General features: G+C 35.9%; 2 protein-coding genes across 4 annotated transcripts; one reads left to right on the forward strand and one right to left on the reverse strand.

The window, feature by feature from the left end:
• Positions 1-651: 651 nt before the first annotated feature.
• On the forward strand, positions 652-3,024 carry LOC112744874 (THO complex subunit 4A-like). The gene is made up of 4 exons (XM_072234137.1): positions 652-983; positions 1,340-1,486; positions 2,043-2,299; positions 2,596-3,024. The coding sequence occupies exons 1-4, from the start codon at positions 822-824 to the stop codon at positions 2,927-2,929; spliced, it is 900 nt and encodes a 299-aa protein (XP_072090238.1). The 5' UTR covers positions 652-821; the 3' UTR covers positions 2,930-3,024.
• Positions 3,025-3,876: 852 nt separating this feature from the next.
• On the reverse strand, positions 3,877-16,338 carry LOC112744865 (uncharacterized). Of its 3 annotated transcripts, none has more exons than XM_072234136.1 (19): positions 15,754-16,338; positions 14,460-14,539; positions 13,567-13,617; positions 12,357-12,857; positions 11,963-12,220; positions 11,243-11,308; positions 10,730-10,909; positions 9,763-9,814; positions 9,391-9,672; positions 8,818-8,928; positions 7,972-8,163; positions 7,581-7,856; positions 6,798-7,415; positions 5,910-6,415; positions 5,748-5,808; positions 5,596-5,664; positions 5,004-5,274; positions 4,704-4,924; positions 3,877-4,470 (listed from the first exon to the last, which is right to left on the reverse strand). In XM_072234136.1, the coding sequence occupies exons 1-17, from the start codon at positions 15,922-15,924 to the stop codon at positions 5,188-5,190; spliced, it is 3,561 nt and encodes a 1,186-aa protein (XP_072090237.1). In that variant the 5' UTR covers positions 15,925-16,338; the 3' UTR covers positions 3,877-4,470; positions 4,704-4,924; positions 5,004-5,187. The 3 variants fall into 3 exon arrangements, with proteins under 3 accessions (XP_072090237.1, XP_072090236.1, XP_072090235.1); XM_072234135.1 differs by having other exon boundaries at positions 4,704-4,823; positions 4,925-5,274; XM_072234134.1 differs by having other exon boundaries at positions 4,704-5,274.
• Between the last annotated feature and the right edge of the window lie 1,202 nt (positions 16,339-17,540).

A 17,540-nucleotide genomic window follows, 5' to 3' on the forward strand; every position in this document is an offset into this window, starting at 1 on the left:
AGAGAAAAAAAAATAAAAATAAAACGCAACAACGTAATAGTAGTATCAATAGAAAAAAAAGAAAGAGATGCACAAAATATTATTGACTCGAGCGTCATTTGCATTAGTGAAATACATATGTGTATACACTACTTGTAATGAAAGTGATTTTTATTAAATTTAAACTAATTTAATTAAACTTAATTGTCAACAAAAATTTGGATATGTACGATAAGAAAAAGAAAAAAAAGTATAGGAGACCAGCACTTTTGTTGAAATCTGGCTAGTACTTAACCATCAAAAGAAAAATGATTAATCCTACACCATTAGATATCATCTCACACTATTAAAAACAATCTCGCTACGTTACCAACAACATTTCTGTCAACGTCTGCCAACTCTTATTTATAACTGTGTTTAATGGAAGTGTTTTTGTAGACGTGTCTAATAAAAATATTTTTTTATAACTGAGTCTAATAGAAGTGTCTTTATAGATGTATTTTTTAGATGTGTCTATTTATACATGTGTTTAAAATATAATAATTAATTATTGTTAGTAATAAGTTGACAAATAATCTATTAGTACCCTTACTACCCTATACTTTTCAAAAAAAAAAATTACTATTATAAATTTTAGAATTGAATGAAGTTAATTGTAAATTTTGGGGCTAGATCGAGTATCACCTCAACATTTATACCCTGCCTCCGTCACTGTATACTACTCAGTATTCACTATTCAGTACACTAATCACTAGTTCACTACACTCTGCTTCACTCATTTCCTCAGAAACTTAACCCCCACGCAGTTCTCTCTCTCTCTCTCTCTCTCTCTCTCTCTCGCAATGGCCGCTGGTATGGATATGTCCCTTGACGAAGTCATCAAGAAGTCCGCGGCTGAGTCCGCCGCTCGCCGCCGCCCAAGGTATCCTCTCTCAGGCCTTGGTCCCGACCGCCGCATCCCTAATCGTGTCTCCGCCACAATGACGCCCTACCCCGTCCCGCAGGTGATTCATTCGCAGCTTTACTTTTTTTTTTTTTTGAGTTTTAAAGAAAAAAAAATCTGTTCCGTTTCCATTTTTCACGTTTTTCAACATTCAGGGTTTTGGTTGGTTGGAGAAGGGTAAATAAAAACGATACTTAACCCCAGAAGTTTCGACCTTGTTTTCATTTTTTTCCTTCCATTATCGCGATTTCGCAGAAAAAAAAATTATAAAGAAAAAAAAAAAAGTTGCTGTCAGGGTATTTTTTTTTATTAGAAATAGAAAAATGTGAGTTCTGTACTAAACATGTTATAATATTTTAGGGTTTAGGGTTCTGTTGTTTTGATTTTGATTGTGAGAATGTGAAGAATGATTTGCAGGTTGGAAGGCAAATGTTGCAAGGGAGTGTTGTTCCTGGTGTTGGACTGGTTATGGGTCACGGAGCTGGAGTTGGAGCTGAACCTGACACTGAAACCAAACTCTATATTTCTAACTTGGATTATGGTGTTTCCAACGAAGATATTAAGGTCTTAATGTCTTATTGTTATTCTCTCTTGAAATTTATCTCTTATTTTTTTCCCCCTTCTATTTTTGTTCACTTCGGATGGTTTATGATTTTTATTCTTGCTTTCCTTCCTGATTTGTTTTGTTTAGTGCTGTGGGTATATACTATCAAAATAATCAGTGTTAAGTGAGGAATGTTTAGTTTTGATAATGCATGAGGGAATGAATGAATGATGATGATACGGTTGTATCATATTGATTTTGCATACGTTTTTCAGGACTATACAATGAACTATAAAACGTTGACATGGTGACACACTTCTGAAATTATGATGACCTTGGAGTGTTGGACTTATGACAGTGCTATGACTTATTGATGAACTATGCAAGCAAAATGATCTGTGCTAATGTACCATGATGACAAGGACAAATTCACCTTTAAAAGAAACTAGACAATGATACCTTTAGGGATTGGCATTTGGTTTTGACAACTCTGTAGGATTTTTAAGATTCTATGGCCATCAGTTTTTATCAGTCAAATGATGTCAAGAAATGAGAGCTGTTGTGTGCCTTTTGCAGCTGCTGTTTGCAGAAGAGGGCGAGTTAAAGAGATACTCCATACATTATGACAAGAGTGGAAGATCAAAGGGGACAGCAGAAGTTGTCTTTGTGAGGAAGTCTGATGCTCTAGCAGCCATGAAGAAATACAACAACATGAAGCTTGATGGGAAACCATTGCAAATTGAGCTTGTTGGAACTACCGTCGTACCAGCTCCTGATGTTAGACCTGTTGTTCAAAATAGCATATTGGGAAAACCAAGTAACTTCTTTGTATGGTATGAAAATCCGATTCCTGGTATTGTTATCTTTTTCTCCTTCCCAAGTATAATTTCATCACCATCTAGCTTGAGCTGTAAAGCTAAGGTATGGCTTTGAAATAAATAATCTTGACTTATACTTCTCATATGAGATAGCAAGGTATGCTTCTCCGTAGAATTCTAGAATTTAAATGGGTTTTGGTTGAGATTTATCAATATCTGATTGTTTGGTGGCTTGGATAGAATCCCTTGCTCTGATATGAAACCATGGTCTCTTTATTATCCATTACAAGTTTGGTGTTATTCCTTTTCAGTGGACAAGGAACGGTCGACGATAGAAGTTTCCAGAATGGCATTTTAGGGGACTACCATCGAACAATCCAGAATGGCATTTTAGGCGACTACCATCGAAGGGGCCTTAGTGACAGGATTGGAGGGAAGATCCCTATTGGAAGGAGGGTGTCTTCTAGAGATCTTGATGATGATTTGGAGAGGTATAACCAACGTCCAAGAGGTGGTCCAAGAAGCAGAGGCCGCAGAGAAACAAGGGACCAAAATAATGGAAAGCTATCTCGTAAAGATCTTGATGACGACTTGGAGCGGTATCGCATGGAGGCTATGCAACTAAAAAAGAAAAATCCAAACTGATGTCTGTGTTTAATAGCTAGAATGACTAAACAGCTCTGGTTATGCAATCTTACTTCTGCTAGTGTAAATAAATATATTAGACTGCTGTTTCTGCACTTCGTTTCAAAACATTTAACAGATTAGTACCTCACTGGTTCAATACCCCTATAAAAGGGTACATACGTCCATAGCAGATATAATACGACTAAGTATTATTTTTGAGTTCAGTGGACAGAGAGAAAGGAGAAATGCTACCCATTGGCATTTTACGACGGAAAAGATCTATGATCAAAATTGGCATTTGCATGTCAATTGATGGTCAAATGCCAGTAAAAGAAATGCAATTTAATTGCAAGTTTTGTCCTATGGTGTGTTCCTCCATTCTTTTCCTTGTATGTTGCTTGATAAGGAATTAGATTTTGCACAATTGCAAAATCTTTACATGGGTCTTTATAACCAATTGCAGTTGAAGTATACACCCAAAATTCAATTTAATGCACTTTTCAAAAGAATAATAATAAATTCCATTTGGTCTTAAAAAACTAATGTACTTAAACATTAAGGGTGTGTGTGGTTCAAGTATTACATTGTTATAAAGATTCTATTTCCATAGGAATTAAAGATACCCAAGAAGAAGGTGAAAATTAGGAGAAGGTGGAAATTAAAATAATAGTATTTTGATTTTCTGGAATCAACTTGTTTAAGAATAGTTTTTTAAACTTTGAACCAAACATAGGAATATAATATTTCCATCTTAAAATTTCTGAAAATTATTTATAATTCCTCCAACCACAACCACACACACCTTAAGGAGTTAACAAATACCGTGGTATTACTTATTTGTTCACTGTCGATCCATGATATAGGTGCCCTCAAATGAATTCAGGTATTTGTTTCTCTCGTCTCTTCTTTGGAAGAGCCTTTCGTAGTTCTTATTAGGATACATATAACAATGGCGGAGGGTATACTATGTCAAGTAATAATAGTTTAACATGATAAATTATGTTTAGCATGTTTACCATGAAAAATGCATAAGCGTTTACAATGTGGCCCCAAATTTTGGCCATTAAAGAACAAAATCCCATAAAGGATAAAAAGCTGTTAGAACACATACTGTCCTACATTCCCACCATAAAACCCTGTATAATCTACATAGCAAACTCTCAATACATGTTACACTTCTCGCAATAAGGGGTGGATCATAATGGGAAGAAAAAAAAAGTTTAAAATCACATATTTACAGAAAACAAGGATAGCAACTTGGGAGGCTTCTAAAAGTAGACACCCCATGATGCCTCCCATCAGAGGTTTCCATTGGATATCTGTGATCATATTGACAACTTAGTACAAAACTGAGGAATTTTTTCCTTTTCCCATGAAAGTTCCTGTAATGCTAAGTTAAAAAAAGCAAGCACACAGGGTAGCCTTCATGAATGAAAAAAATAAAACTGAAGAAGGCTTGGTGGGATCTAATTCCTGTACATATTACATAAGGAGCAATTCCATGAAGCTCTGCAAACTTTTATTTTCCCTAGGTATATATAATGCACACCAGCCAGCAACTGCATGCACACAAAACAATCATATTAGAACGCATCACTAAAAGCTAATACATTTCCTCTGATGATTTGAAATAATACAAGTGAAAAAAAAAAAGTTCAATCAATAATTTGGGAGGAGGGGTCAATGATCTTAAGCACCACACTGCTCTTTTTGTTGTACAAAGGGTAGATGTTCAATGTTCTAACTACTTCTGGATCATGTTCATAAGCCCTGCAAGAGGAGGGACACATACCTCTAAGCATGTCGAGTCAAGATCAGCAATACTTCGCAGATGAGTCCATCAGGAATGTTCAAATTATCCTGAACAGAACTCTAGATTTCATCTACCATCCGGCGACTCGTACTCCATCAGCTGAACAAACTTCCATAAGTTTCTCAGTAGAAATACATGCAGAAGATAAAGGCGTGATGACAGATACAGCATTACAGCATGGCTCTCCAAAATCATGATACCTGAAGAGATCAACAGGCATTCATGGCACACAGCAAGTTTCCTGGTTCAGACAATTCCCTGAATAACCAATCAACTCACCAAACTCAACACGACTATTCTCTCTGGCCACAATTATACTTTCGTCAACCAAGTTGCATAATAATCACTATTTTGTTTCTGGAAGGAAGATTTTTCCCGAGAATAAATCGTGATGATTCCTTAAACCAGCATGGATCTCCTACTCCAAAAGATAAATTCCCCCAGGAAAGACATGCCATTAAGATCACAAGTCAACTCCAAGATCATTTGCCAATTGTAGTATGCCACGCATTTGAAGGTATGGATTCTCTAACAGTTTTTCATTGTTGCTCTGTACATTGCAAAAATATAGAAAGTTAATATTGAATCACCATAACACTGAATTCTTAAGAAAACTTCAAAGAGAACACTTAGCAATTTGGCATAAAGAGAACTACTTCAAGTTGAATGCCATGAAATGAACTGGGTATATTTGTTACACACCTATGGAAACTACCATGTTACCACTTTTGGCATCATAAATGATAATCATGATGGTTACATAGAGGGCCATAATTTAAATATGAACCTATGAAGCTCATTTAACCACAAGACCAATATGCTAATCTCAGCTTCACTAATGATAGCAGAAGTAAATCACTAAAATGGGTACCTGTTGAGCTTTAACAACGAGATTCTGAAGCATGTGTTGATATTTCTCTGGCTTCTCGGTCATCATTCGCTGCAGCAATTGGGAAACAAACAAGATTATATTCAAGAACCTAAACACAATTTTGAACAAGAAAAATAAATTAAAATCCATGCCTTCAGAAGAAAAGCAGAAGAATAATATGCGACTCTTGAATCTGTGTCATCCAGGAGTTCCCTGTCAGATACAACAAGATTTGAGCTTTGTATGTCAATGTAATAAAGGTTATAAATTAGAAAGCAAACCAATTAACGAGAGGCATAAAAGTTTAGGATCACCTAAAGAATTGTTCCAGACCAACTTCCTCAAAAGCAACAGGATCTGCTGTACATTTACCAATAAGTAGTAGTAGAAGTGTGGCTCGGATATCGGATGTTGCGCCAGGCAGGTTTCCTCTTCCTTTACTTCCAACAGCAACACCCAATGCAATGTCATCAGTAGCTGCTCCGGCCAATTGAATTAGTGGCCAATAGAGCAAGGCAGCAGGAACACGTGCGATTAACTGCATTGGGACAATGGCCCGTCCTTGGAGAAGTGCTGCCATTGATGCAGTCGCATGATCTAGGGGATAGTTATTAGGGTAACTGGATTTTTTATTAGCTTCTTCCTTATTTGCATCATCCCAGAGCAATGTATCTTGTTTGAGGACATTGTAATCACTGTCAAACCTTCTACTTGCACTTGTGAGACTTGGATTTCTGCCATTTTGCACTTCATCTCCAAAGGACAGAGCTGTAGCTGGAGGAACTCTTAAGCACAATTGAGAAAATAGTATATCACACATCTGTTAAGGAAATAAAATAGAGGGTTGAGCAAAATAGATATGATATGCCAACAAATACTCAAACGGAAGCCATAAACATCAACAGAAATTCCAAGGGGTCATCCAGATAGACAGCATTCAGAATACATCATCAATCAGAAAATAAACTTGATCAGTGTGGGGAGTCATCTGACGAACAAACAATTTTATTACATAACATACAAAGGCACCTTTCCAACAACATCCAATTTGAAGTATGGAATTCTTTTCCTTGAGAAGTTAAAGAACATGCAGATATAATTGTTTCTTCTTACAATGGTTACCACAAGTTCCATGATTTTAGTATATATTGTCAAGAGATTAAGAACAATAAGTTCAAAGGATTGAGTGAAGAAACAATTACTTTTAGAATATTCATTCGGTCTGTTTCATTTATCTGAAACACCAACTTCAAGGCACTGCTCATTGTGTCTATCATTGCATTGGCCTTCTCAAGATGCCAATCTTTTTTCCCACGGCCTTTTCTGTTTGACTGTTGCATTTCATGCTCATCTAACAAAAATTTGCATCTCATAAGAAGCCTTTCAAGAACATACAAAAACCCCCATCTAATATAGTTGTATTTCGACTTTAAAAGACCACACATCAGTAAAATGGGCAAAGGAACATCTGCCGTATTTAAAGAATCTGGGATTCCAGCTTGAGCAATTTTCTTCTGGAAGTATTGGATGCTTGACCATATATCTCCGTCTCTTTCTCCACTAATCTCAGCAATAAGAAGATCACCTAACCAGATATACCCATTTTGACGATAAGAAATTCTTTCAGAATGTAGGAGTGAATGTAAAGTGGACCATGAGTGCTTTGCCTTCAGACCACTTCCATTCCTTAAAGACACATTCTCCATATCTTCTAGAAACTTGTGAGATTTGGTTATCTGAATCATATGAGTGAACTCCTTATCTAAATGAGTGAATGAACTTATTATTGCATCAAATTTCTCTGCTACAATTTCCAATAGCTGCAAATATTAGACAGGAACAGAGAGAAAAAGAAGATCAGTAATCATACAGCTCAAAGAAGATCTATTGCAAGCCATATATATGAAGAAATGCAGATAAGATCAAAGGAAAAATGTATAGCCCTAAAACATTAAAGTATATAGATAAGGAAAAACTGGAAGTACCGTATTTAGTCTTTCACTGTTGGGATATCTAGATAGAGCAGATGCAATTGATCTTCTCAAAATCTCTCCAATGCCCTCTACCCCAAGTTTAACAGAAATATAAAATGCCTCAGGTGCATTTGTTTGAGCAAGCAGAGCAGCCAGAGGTTGGATCTCCTCATCACTGTATTCACTGACTCCTGAGGCTATGCACGATTCATTTATTTGATGCAAAATGTAATCAAAAAGCACTGCATACAGATTTTTCCTCTCTTCTCTTGAATTTGCAAGGGAATACTGAATCAATCATAGGAAGGCAGAAGAGAAAATCAGAAGTTCGAATCTATGTATCAGTCAAGGACATTTATTAGATTGAACTTCTCTCTACACTATTGTCAGAAGAATCAAATACCTCCAAAAAAATAAACTGAACTCCTCCAATCAGATCAAGTTGATCCACGAGGAACTTTGGCGTGCAGAGTTCAGGCTCAACAACTTCATCCGGAACTTCATAAAACATGTTGGTTAACATCGAAATAAGCTTACAGTGAACTAATTCTGCCCAAGAGTTCTCCCTGCTGGTTCTTATAAGCTCCTTCATAACCTAAATGCATACTGTGATGTGAGAAACCTTTTTTTTTTTTTTTTGGAAGGAAAAAAGTGAGCAATTAAATTAACCAGGCACATCATGCTTAAAAATACAAAGCATATTAATAATTGATAATGGAACGGTGATGAACACCTACTCAAATACCAAATATAAAAGACAAGCAGGATTCCAAATCCCATTGAATAATCCATGCCTTAAATGATCAAACTATAGAGCTTAGACAAGAATATAGCACAATACATAAATGTCACTGTCAAGAATAATGTTGTGCCTTAATGCTTAAAACCACAGTTTTACATCTGTCCTTACCTTTTAATGGGAAAACTATCCATGAAACTAACTAGAGAACAGCATCAAGGAAAAAATGAGGCTCTTGATATTTTCATGCCCTTCCATTATGTTTTATCTGGTTTAGTTTGTGGAACAGTATTAGTTATTACCCTTGTACTTATTTTTGTTTGCCTAATTACCTCTCATCCCTATGCTTTTATTCTCTTAATAAGTCTTCATAAGTATCCCATCCCCTGACCCCCCGGGTCAAACTCCCATAAGAACAAAGGAAATAACTTACCCAAGAGAATACATTATTGAAATTGGAATTCCATGAAATATTGGAATAGATAAATGGGAAAGGAAGGCAATTCTCACCCTTATATCAAGTCCTTGCAAACGTTTTCTCCAAATCCTCCCTCTATCGCAGACAAAATAGAGCAAACAGCTAAGTGCAGATGCCCAGACTGATTCCTCCTTTTCTTCAGTCTGTAGAAAGCAATTAATCAGCATAAAATTTGGTTATAAGAACAGCATGATTAGATCACAATGTCAGAGATGAAGTGATAGAAAGCATATTTAGTTTACATACACCAAACAAATTCTATTATCACACCACAAATCCACCTATAATAGCTATCTGCCTTTTCAAAACAAATAAAGCAGCAAGTTCCCTAATCTCAATGTTGTCAAAGACTTCGCTTTTTTGCAGTTTTGTCCTGTATCCTAATTTTCAAATCATTTAGATTTTGAAAACAATAAAAGCACCCTTCCTTGTTCGTCCTTCCATGGAACATCAATTAACATCATATCATTTAAAACAGAAATCAGTATGTTAAGAAATGGCTAAAGTTAAAATTATTGAGACCAATCAGATGTTCCAAACAAAAAAATAAGCCAAGAAACAAAGCAATAATCTTGTCCAACAACTTTCTTCTGACCCAATAATACCTGAACAAGAAGAAGTAGTATCTCATACAGAATATTTAAAATCCATGATTCAAAATTATTAATTGCAGATTCTGCATCCGATTTGCTCTTGGAATTTGCTTTTCTGCTTCCTTCGGTCGTAAGTTGAGTGTCACTGTCATAATAGGATTCTTGAGAATATTCTTCAATTGTGGAAACATCATCAGCAATCATTGGTTCTAAAAGATGAGCATGAACCCCAAGGTTTAGAATTAAATCAAAAGCACGAACCCTGCAGGCTGGCTTAGATGAACTAAGCATCTCCTGAACAACATATTTGGAATCTAGGTTAGAGACAATAAAATAACTGTAAATAATGTTATAACTGGAAAACTGTAGTTTTTGATGCATCACCTGAAGCATAGAAAGAGTGAGAGGAGCAGCAGTACGTGAATCTAAAACATACCTACAAGACATAAATGATGTGGCCATCATAAATAACCAACTCTCAGAATAGCACAAGAACCATATGTAAAATAATTGAATATTAAATCACACAGATGAACAGAAAATTAATGCACATGATAGACTTACTCTGGATCCTGACCATGTTCAATTTCAGTTTAGAAATATAGTGTAAATATGGCTGTTTTTGTTTCAACTTAGGGAAAGGGGGGGAGGTGATTTTACCACTAAAATCAAGCGCACCATATATGTAAAAGTGTAGCAATCAACTAGTTATAGATTTCATCAGAGATATGGATATTCTTATCAAAAAGAGAAACTACAATCGAGTCACTTCCACATTATACATATATCCAGGAAACATAGGAGGCAGCAAATTTCATCAAAAGAATTTTGCATGGTCTCAGTTTGTACCCACAACACTGTTGCAACTTGCAACAGTTGCACACCTCCACAAGACTCTCCATCCCTCAAACTCCCAAATTCTTTCTATTGTGTTAGTTGGAATTAGTACTTGTCTCATAGAATGGGCATGTAGTTTTGATGAAACTAGTTGTTGTTTGTGCACCTTGTTAATCACACATCATCCAAGCAAGGGATTCCTTAAATTGGTGCAAACAAGAAGTTCAAGCTAATTCACAGAATATAGTCTTAACATGGTTTGGAATTTTTAACTCCACTATTTCTGCCAAGATAATCATTAATTGCATATCATTTTTCTTCGAGGTTCAATTTCAGTTCCTCCTCTTTCCAGACTTTGAGAATTAATTGAACGTGTCCTATTATTAGAGTTGTGATATGAGCAAAACACACACAACTTAAGTTTAATCTTAGGATTGAAGGATGGATTCGAGAAAAATAGACAGTAACAAAAGAATGAATGAAACATGAAAGACAATAAATGACTAAAACATACATGTCAATCACTAGTTTAATAAGGACGCTAACAGCCACATCCATTGATGGTTTCCCACTTTGATTGGTTAGTCTACTTGACACTGTCATGACATTGGTAGTTGGGGAAGATGACTCGGAGCACACAGCAGCAATAACATCACGAACCTCAGCAGGGTTCAACCGTAAAGGTTGTTGCTCACTGTTCAGCATGACGAACATTTCATCAGATTTAGAAAAAAAGATGGTGAATAAAGCAACAATGAGAAACCCTATGTACCACGATCATCATCACACATGGGTCATCGGACCTCCTCACACAAACTCATTACAAATCATATAACAGTTTGCTCGAATTGAGTGACAACCAAAATTCCGAATTTAAATTGCAAGGAGATTATCAGTTGTCCTCTGGGAAATACAACTTAAATTAAAACCTAGGTTGTGGCACCCATTTTCAGATGCAGTAAATACATATTCACATATTTGATAACAGATTCTTTAGAAGAATTTATCTTGTTACTATGATACATACCTGTAATGTCGATACTGAAAAAGCTGTCGAGCTCGTGGACGGAAGGAAATCACGGGAGAATCCTCCCTGTGGAAACAGCAAAGCTCAGAATAACTAACAGATTAAATTATGAAAAGCATTCAGCATGCCAAAGTAACGAAAAATAAACAGACTACCCCCCCCCCCCCCCCCTTTTCTCGTGTGTAAAAAGAAAAATAAAACATTCATCCCGAAGGACTAAGAAGGAATATTAACCTGCAGAGATGCAATGCAATTGTTTATCACATAATTAAAGCTCTCAAACCAATGGTTATATGAAGATTTTATGTATGACTGAAAACAAATAGTCTTACAAAGTCTTGAGGCTGATCCAGGACTTACTGTAGGTATTACCAAAGTTTGTTGTCCCCATTTAAAGTTTAGTACAACTTAGTCAACTACATATCTTTTTTCTTTTATTTCCTGCTACCTAATTAATACTTATTACATAATTTCATTTTGGCCGACTTCTTTCAACAGTGCATTAGTATTCAGGCCTCAGGGCACAAAAGTGAGGCACAATATAACTACTGGATCTAAAACTTAATCTACCTTGGAAAGTCAAGCTTCTAATAATAGGCTCAAATTTCTGTAAGACTTCACATGGCATGAAATTAAAAACTAACGATAAAAAGAAAAGTAGAAAAGGAAAAATATAAAAATAAAATTATACATATATATAGATCAAGATACTGAACTCACCAAATTTCACGAGAGCCCTGTTTTGTGCGTTTAGAAGCTGTTATTACTCTTAGGTGGGGACGAGCAGAAGCAGAATCAGTAATTGGTGTTACTGGTGAAGACTCCAATAGTTGATCCAGGTATGGCATATCATCAGTTCCAAAAAATTTCCATGGTTGCCCATTCATCTTGGATTCAAGATCTCCTACTAGAAGAGATGCTGCACCTACTTCTAAGAAATTATGTGCCCTCATGTCTTGAGAATTCACAGCACGATCGCTACACCAAAACATGTCATATAACAAAATCAATTTCTGCTGCACTAGATGGGAAAAGTAACAGCAAAAAGCTGAAACATATACTCTGGCTACCATCGGGATTCTTAAACCAACAACAAGCATAAAAGATTATTTACTTTTCAGCCCCTGTTGATGACGACGGTGGTTCATCAAGCCAACGCCATTGCAGGACATCATGGGCAATGAACACAAGTTCATCTCTTTCATCTTCGATCTTTGATAACTTCGAAACAGATAGGGTATTTGAATCTTTCTCTGATGTTTCCGGAACACTTGTTGCTGGACTTAGTTGGGACTTGAAGGATTTGCTCAGCAACGATGACAATGTCGGCAGTGATTGTCCAGATGTAGAAGGTGGTCCAGCAAAAGAAGCCGGTTGAAAAAGACGTTTTGGAATATGTTGAGCCACTAGGGATCGCACATAACTCAGTGACTTTATGAGTGCCTCCGAAGCAATAGTGCATACAGGCAAAGGATATGTATTTGTAGATGTTGGTGCACCAGATGGTCGATTCAAAGATCGGGACCCCAGTTGATTTGGTGGAATATCACATTCAGCAATTATGGTTGAACAAAAACGGTCTATCTGAAGCAATGTCTCCTCACTTGGTTTGTATCTGCATTAAGAACCAAGTGAGGAACACTTAATAGCTAATTAGAGCAAACAAAATACAGTTTATTGTCAAGTATGGAGTCAATTAAGGAAAGGTGGCAGTTTCTTGTGCCTAGTATAATGTGAAAGTAAATTAGAAAAACACAATAAACAAATTAGCCCCCCAGCCTCCCCCGACGGTTTGAACACACACACACACACACAAAAGAAAAAAGAAAAAATACATAGCTGTAAATGTAAAAGAGAGAACCAGAACTGATCTGAAAGATGTTACAGTGCTAAATTTCAAGAACACAGGGCCAACTTATTACAAAAATTATCGTTATTTAATTGACTTAGATAGCCTACGAGAGCATCCTCATGTAACATTGGTAAAGCAAAAAAAAAAAAAAATTCCAAGTACCAACAAATTAATACATAGAATAGCATCTCAAAGTTAGCAGAAAGTTTAGTTAATATCAATCACATGCAAACAAAAGATATATCAATAGTTTTCAGCATAGTTGAGAAGAAACCTGCCAACACTCTGATCTATTTGGTAATGCATAAGATTGTGAAGGAAAGCATATGAAATGAATTACCATTTTCAGTGAAATAAGTGAACACCATATTAATATGCAACTATATGGATATTCAAAGGCAAATAGATCTGTAATGTCCCATGGATGCAAAACAGTGGAAACATGGAATATCAACTTATAAAAGCACCATACCTTAGGAGATACCGCTTCAAAAGCGCCACACACCTTGAGACTACTGCTGGACTGGCCACAATAGTGTCAATGTTAGAAGCAGCATAGTGAAATTTGAAATGTTTTTCGTAATAGCAATACTGAAAAAGAAACAGTACCGAAGAACACAAAACAATGAGGGAAGTAAACTTAAAATGGAATAAGAAATACAAAATGAACCAAAGTTGTTTACTGGCTCCTGAACACTCCCCTGAGGTCTCTGGTAGGCAATAAGCCTAAGTAGTGGCCAAAACAGCTCAGCTGGACCAACAACACTAACTACAATAGTTCTAAACTCTCTAAACTTTATATAAAAGGGACAGACCTGCTCAGCTCAGAGGAACTGAAGCTTCTTTAGATATTGAAGACATTAACAGATTTTATTACGGTATGAAGGAACAAGATGGATGAAGCAAAATCTGATTAAGGGCCAGACTAGAGTGACACCCCACCTCAGGAAAACATTGGATTATCTAGTTTCATTTTCACTTTTCAGTGCTTCCCTATATTTCAGTATTTCTCCATTCCTCCTAACAATGACATCAAATGGCATCAGTAACCGAAGTGATAATTCACACCATAAGTATCATTTCCTTGCCATTATCTGGCCAGCATCTATCTACATCTGATAAGTTAGATAAGACAATTCTCACAAGTACAACACCATCAACCTGAACAATTTACATACATTAGCTTCTTACCCAAGAAAAGGACACAACTCTCTGCTTCCAGTATACTATGTATTGGAAATGATAAGGGCTTGGACAACATGCTTCATCCAACTAAATTAGCTCACTTACTGCAGCACATTGTCTAAAGTATGCTGCATAATAGCTTCAAAGCAATTGGTTTTACAAAATAGTTGAGCCAATTACCTGCGTTCCCTCTCTGCAATAGTGTGCTCCAAAATTGCACTGTAGGCCAGGTCTGTGGTTGCAGGGGATTTTAGATAGTCCTGCAATCATATTTTAAGCCATAAATTTTGTGAATTTACGACCTTGGCCACCATGCATAAAATATAACAACATAGTGATTTGAAGCCAAATGGGTTTCTGTTCATGGTATACCATGGAGAAAGACAGGCATGCATGACACAAGAAGCTGTCTTAATTATAAGATGTGAAATTATGTTGCAGATAGTTAGAACTGCCAACGCGACACAAGAAAAGAAAGAATAATGAATTTAGCTTTCCACCGATAACAAAAGGAATCCAAGTAGAAGCAGCTAGTCTGATGCTTTCGCTCATGTATGCAAATACTTAAAATAGACTTGCTTCTAATACAAAGAGTATTTATAGCCGTGATACAGTAAACGGTATATCACTTACATGGTACACTATCCTCGGGTTTGAAACGAGACAAAACACGGAAGAAGACAATCGCATTAAAAGTTACACGATAAATATAAACTTTTCCAACAATGAATTGATACAATCCCCGCATCATGCGCTAAAAACAAAGACAACAACACTCATTTACTCAGAGGTACCTTTAAATCTTTATCCATATCATTAATCACTAGCCATTTAAACTTGTTCTGATATCAGCACCAAATGTATACCAAAGAAGTAATTATTACAACCAAACATACCATATCAAGAATCTCCCACAGATTCAACTCCGGAAAAAAAATAAAAACTAAAAACTAAAGAATCAAAGTAGCAGCTACTAAACCATCAGAGCTTGTCAAATCGGCCATACAAGTACAATGTCAAAACTGCCCCTTCCAAATTTCTGTCCTCAAAATTCTAACTTCCGTGAGCACACACAATAAGCTCTAAAGGCCACTTGATCCTACTTTCATTCCAAGTCGAAGGGACTGCTAAGAGTGCAATAACTTTCTAATTTTAACAAGAAGCATAGTCACATCTACATTAAGAAAAGAAGGCCAAACGATAAACCTTTAAAAACAAAAAGTAACAGTAACTAGTAGGTGTATGTTTGGATTAACATTCAGCTCATAATAAAAAGCTTGCGCACCCACCTTTCAGAAACAAACAAGATAAGACCTCATTTATCTTCAACCATGAGAATTTCAATCCATTCCCACTAAACAAAACATAAATCAAAGCACCACAATTTCCAAATTCAAAAGTCTCGAGGGACCCAATACCAATTAAACATAAACAATTGTGAACAGATACAAAGATCCAATATTGAGGGACTCACACGGAGTGTTCTAGATGGTTCGTTGGCGGCGGAGGAGGTCGTGGCTGTCGACGAGGATAGGCAGTCGGCGACGGCGCGGCGGAGAGGCTCCGGCAGCTTCCTGATGGACGAGGATCTCAGCCGAGAAATGGAGCCAACCCCACTCAGCTGCGGGCTGAAGCTCGAAGCCATTTTCGTTTGGGAAATTTCGATTTTTTTTTTCTTCAAATCACCCAAAATAAATAGAAAAATAAATAAACTTTCAAATAAAAAGGAAGAAGAACAGTGTCAGCGAATCTCGAATTGGACGAAGGAAGTTGAAGAAGCGGTACACATTTGAAACAATCGAAGAATCCGAGATACGAGAGAAGAAGAGTGTGTGTCTTCCTTGTGTTTGTGATTTTGCTTCAGAGAGAGAGAGAGAGAGAGAGAGAGAGAGAGATTAAAGAGAAGAGTGAGTGTGTTTTGGTGTGTGAGATTTGTGAGAAAGAAAGGGGAAAAAAGAAGAGAAAAAAAAAATTTAAAAAAAATGTTGAATTTTCTTAATTTTCGCGAGTGTTGTATTAGCTGTACGTAGAGCCGTAGTTTTATGAACACTTATGAGCTGGCATGCGCTAAAACTTATTATTAATTAATAAATAATAAATCGTAATAATAGTAACATTAATAATAATAAAAACAAAGCTAATTAATTAGGGTTAACTTACCTTTTCTTTCGCTTATATGCATGCATGCTTAATTTCTCGTTCTTTTTTGAGTATTGGATCATCGGTGAATACTAGTAAATCATAAACATTTCCAACTAGAAAATATAATGAAACAAATTAAGTAAGATAATTAATTGTTAATTTTTTTTCTAGTTGCCGCATATGTTTATATCCTTTAGTGTTAATTTTATTAAATACATGATCGAATTAAATTTTATTTATTTACTTATGAGGAATAAATCTTCGGAAAATGGGGTTTCCTTGAATGGAATTTGTCAATGGGAGTCCGAATTATTTGGATATATGGTTTCTTTTTTTTTCTCCTCTTTATACACAGAAATGGTTAGTGTTTAATACATATTAATAGGTCAACAAATATTAACTATGTATGACTAATGCTGCTACCAAACATTTAGCGATACAATCATGTTTTGATGTTCAAAAGAAAAAGAGCTTAGTTAGTTTTCTTGTTATTTTAATCTCTTCTTTGATTCCAATTACTAAAGGAACAAGGAAGATACCAAGGAGTCAAGGACTGAACAGAGTTCTCTTTATTTTCCATGATTGAAGACTTTTGCTTTTTAGGTCAGTCAATTGAAGGAATTTCAAGGTAAATGAATTTTCGTTGACTTTTCATTAACACGTTCACATTGATGGAAATGAGTTTAGTAACAGTAGGGACAATACTATAAGGTAGTGTTTGTTTTAAGATACAGAGACCGAAAAACTGAGATTCAGTATTATGTTTGTTGGCTTAGAGACTAGTACTAAAATTTTTATCTCTGTTCCCAAAATTTCAGTATTTCAGTACCTCCAAAATGTGGGAACACAGCGGACTGAAATTTTTAGAGACGAAGACTGAAACTTTAATAACATTTTATACCTAAAATACCCTCATTTCAATTTTACCTTTTGTGCAAATTAAATTATAGCTTCATTCTTGTTTCAATTTCTGTCTCCCACTTTATACCAAACAAAATATTAAAATTTATTTCAATTTCTGTCTTTTAATCTATGTTTTTAAGTCTCAATCTCTCTCTCAATCTTTGTCTCTGCACCAAACGCTACCTAAGAAAATAAGAAAGGAATAGGAAGAATAAG

The sequence above is a fragment of the Arachis hypogaea genome, chromosome 4 (assembly GCF_003086295.3).
Source record: "Arachis hypogaea cultivar Tifrunner chromosome 4, arahy.Tifrunner.gnm2.J5K5, whole genome shotgun sequence".
In the NCBI taxonomy this organism is placed as follows: domain Eukaryota; kingdom Viridiplantae; phylum Streptophyta; class Magnoliopsida; order Fabales; family Fabaceae; genus Arachis; species Arachis hypogaea.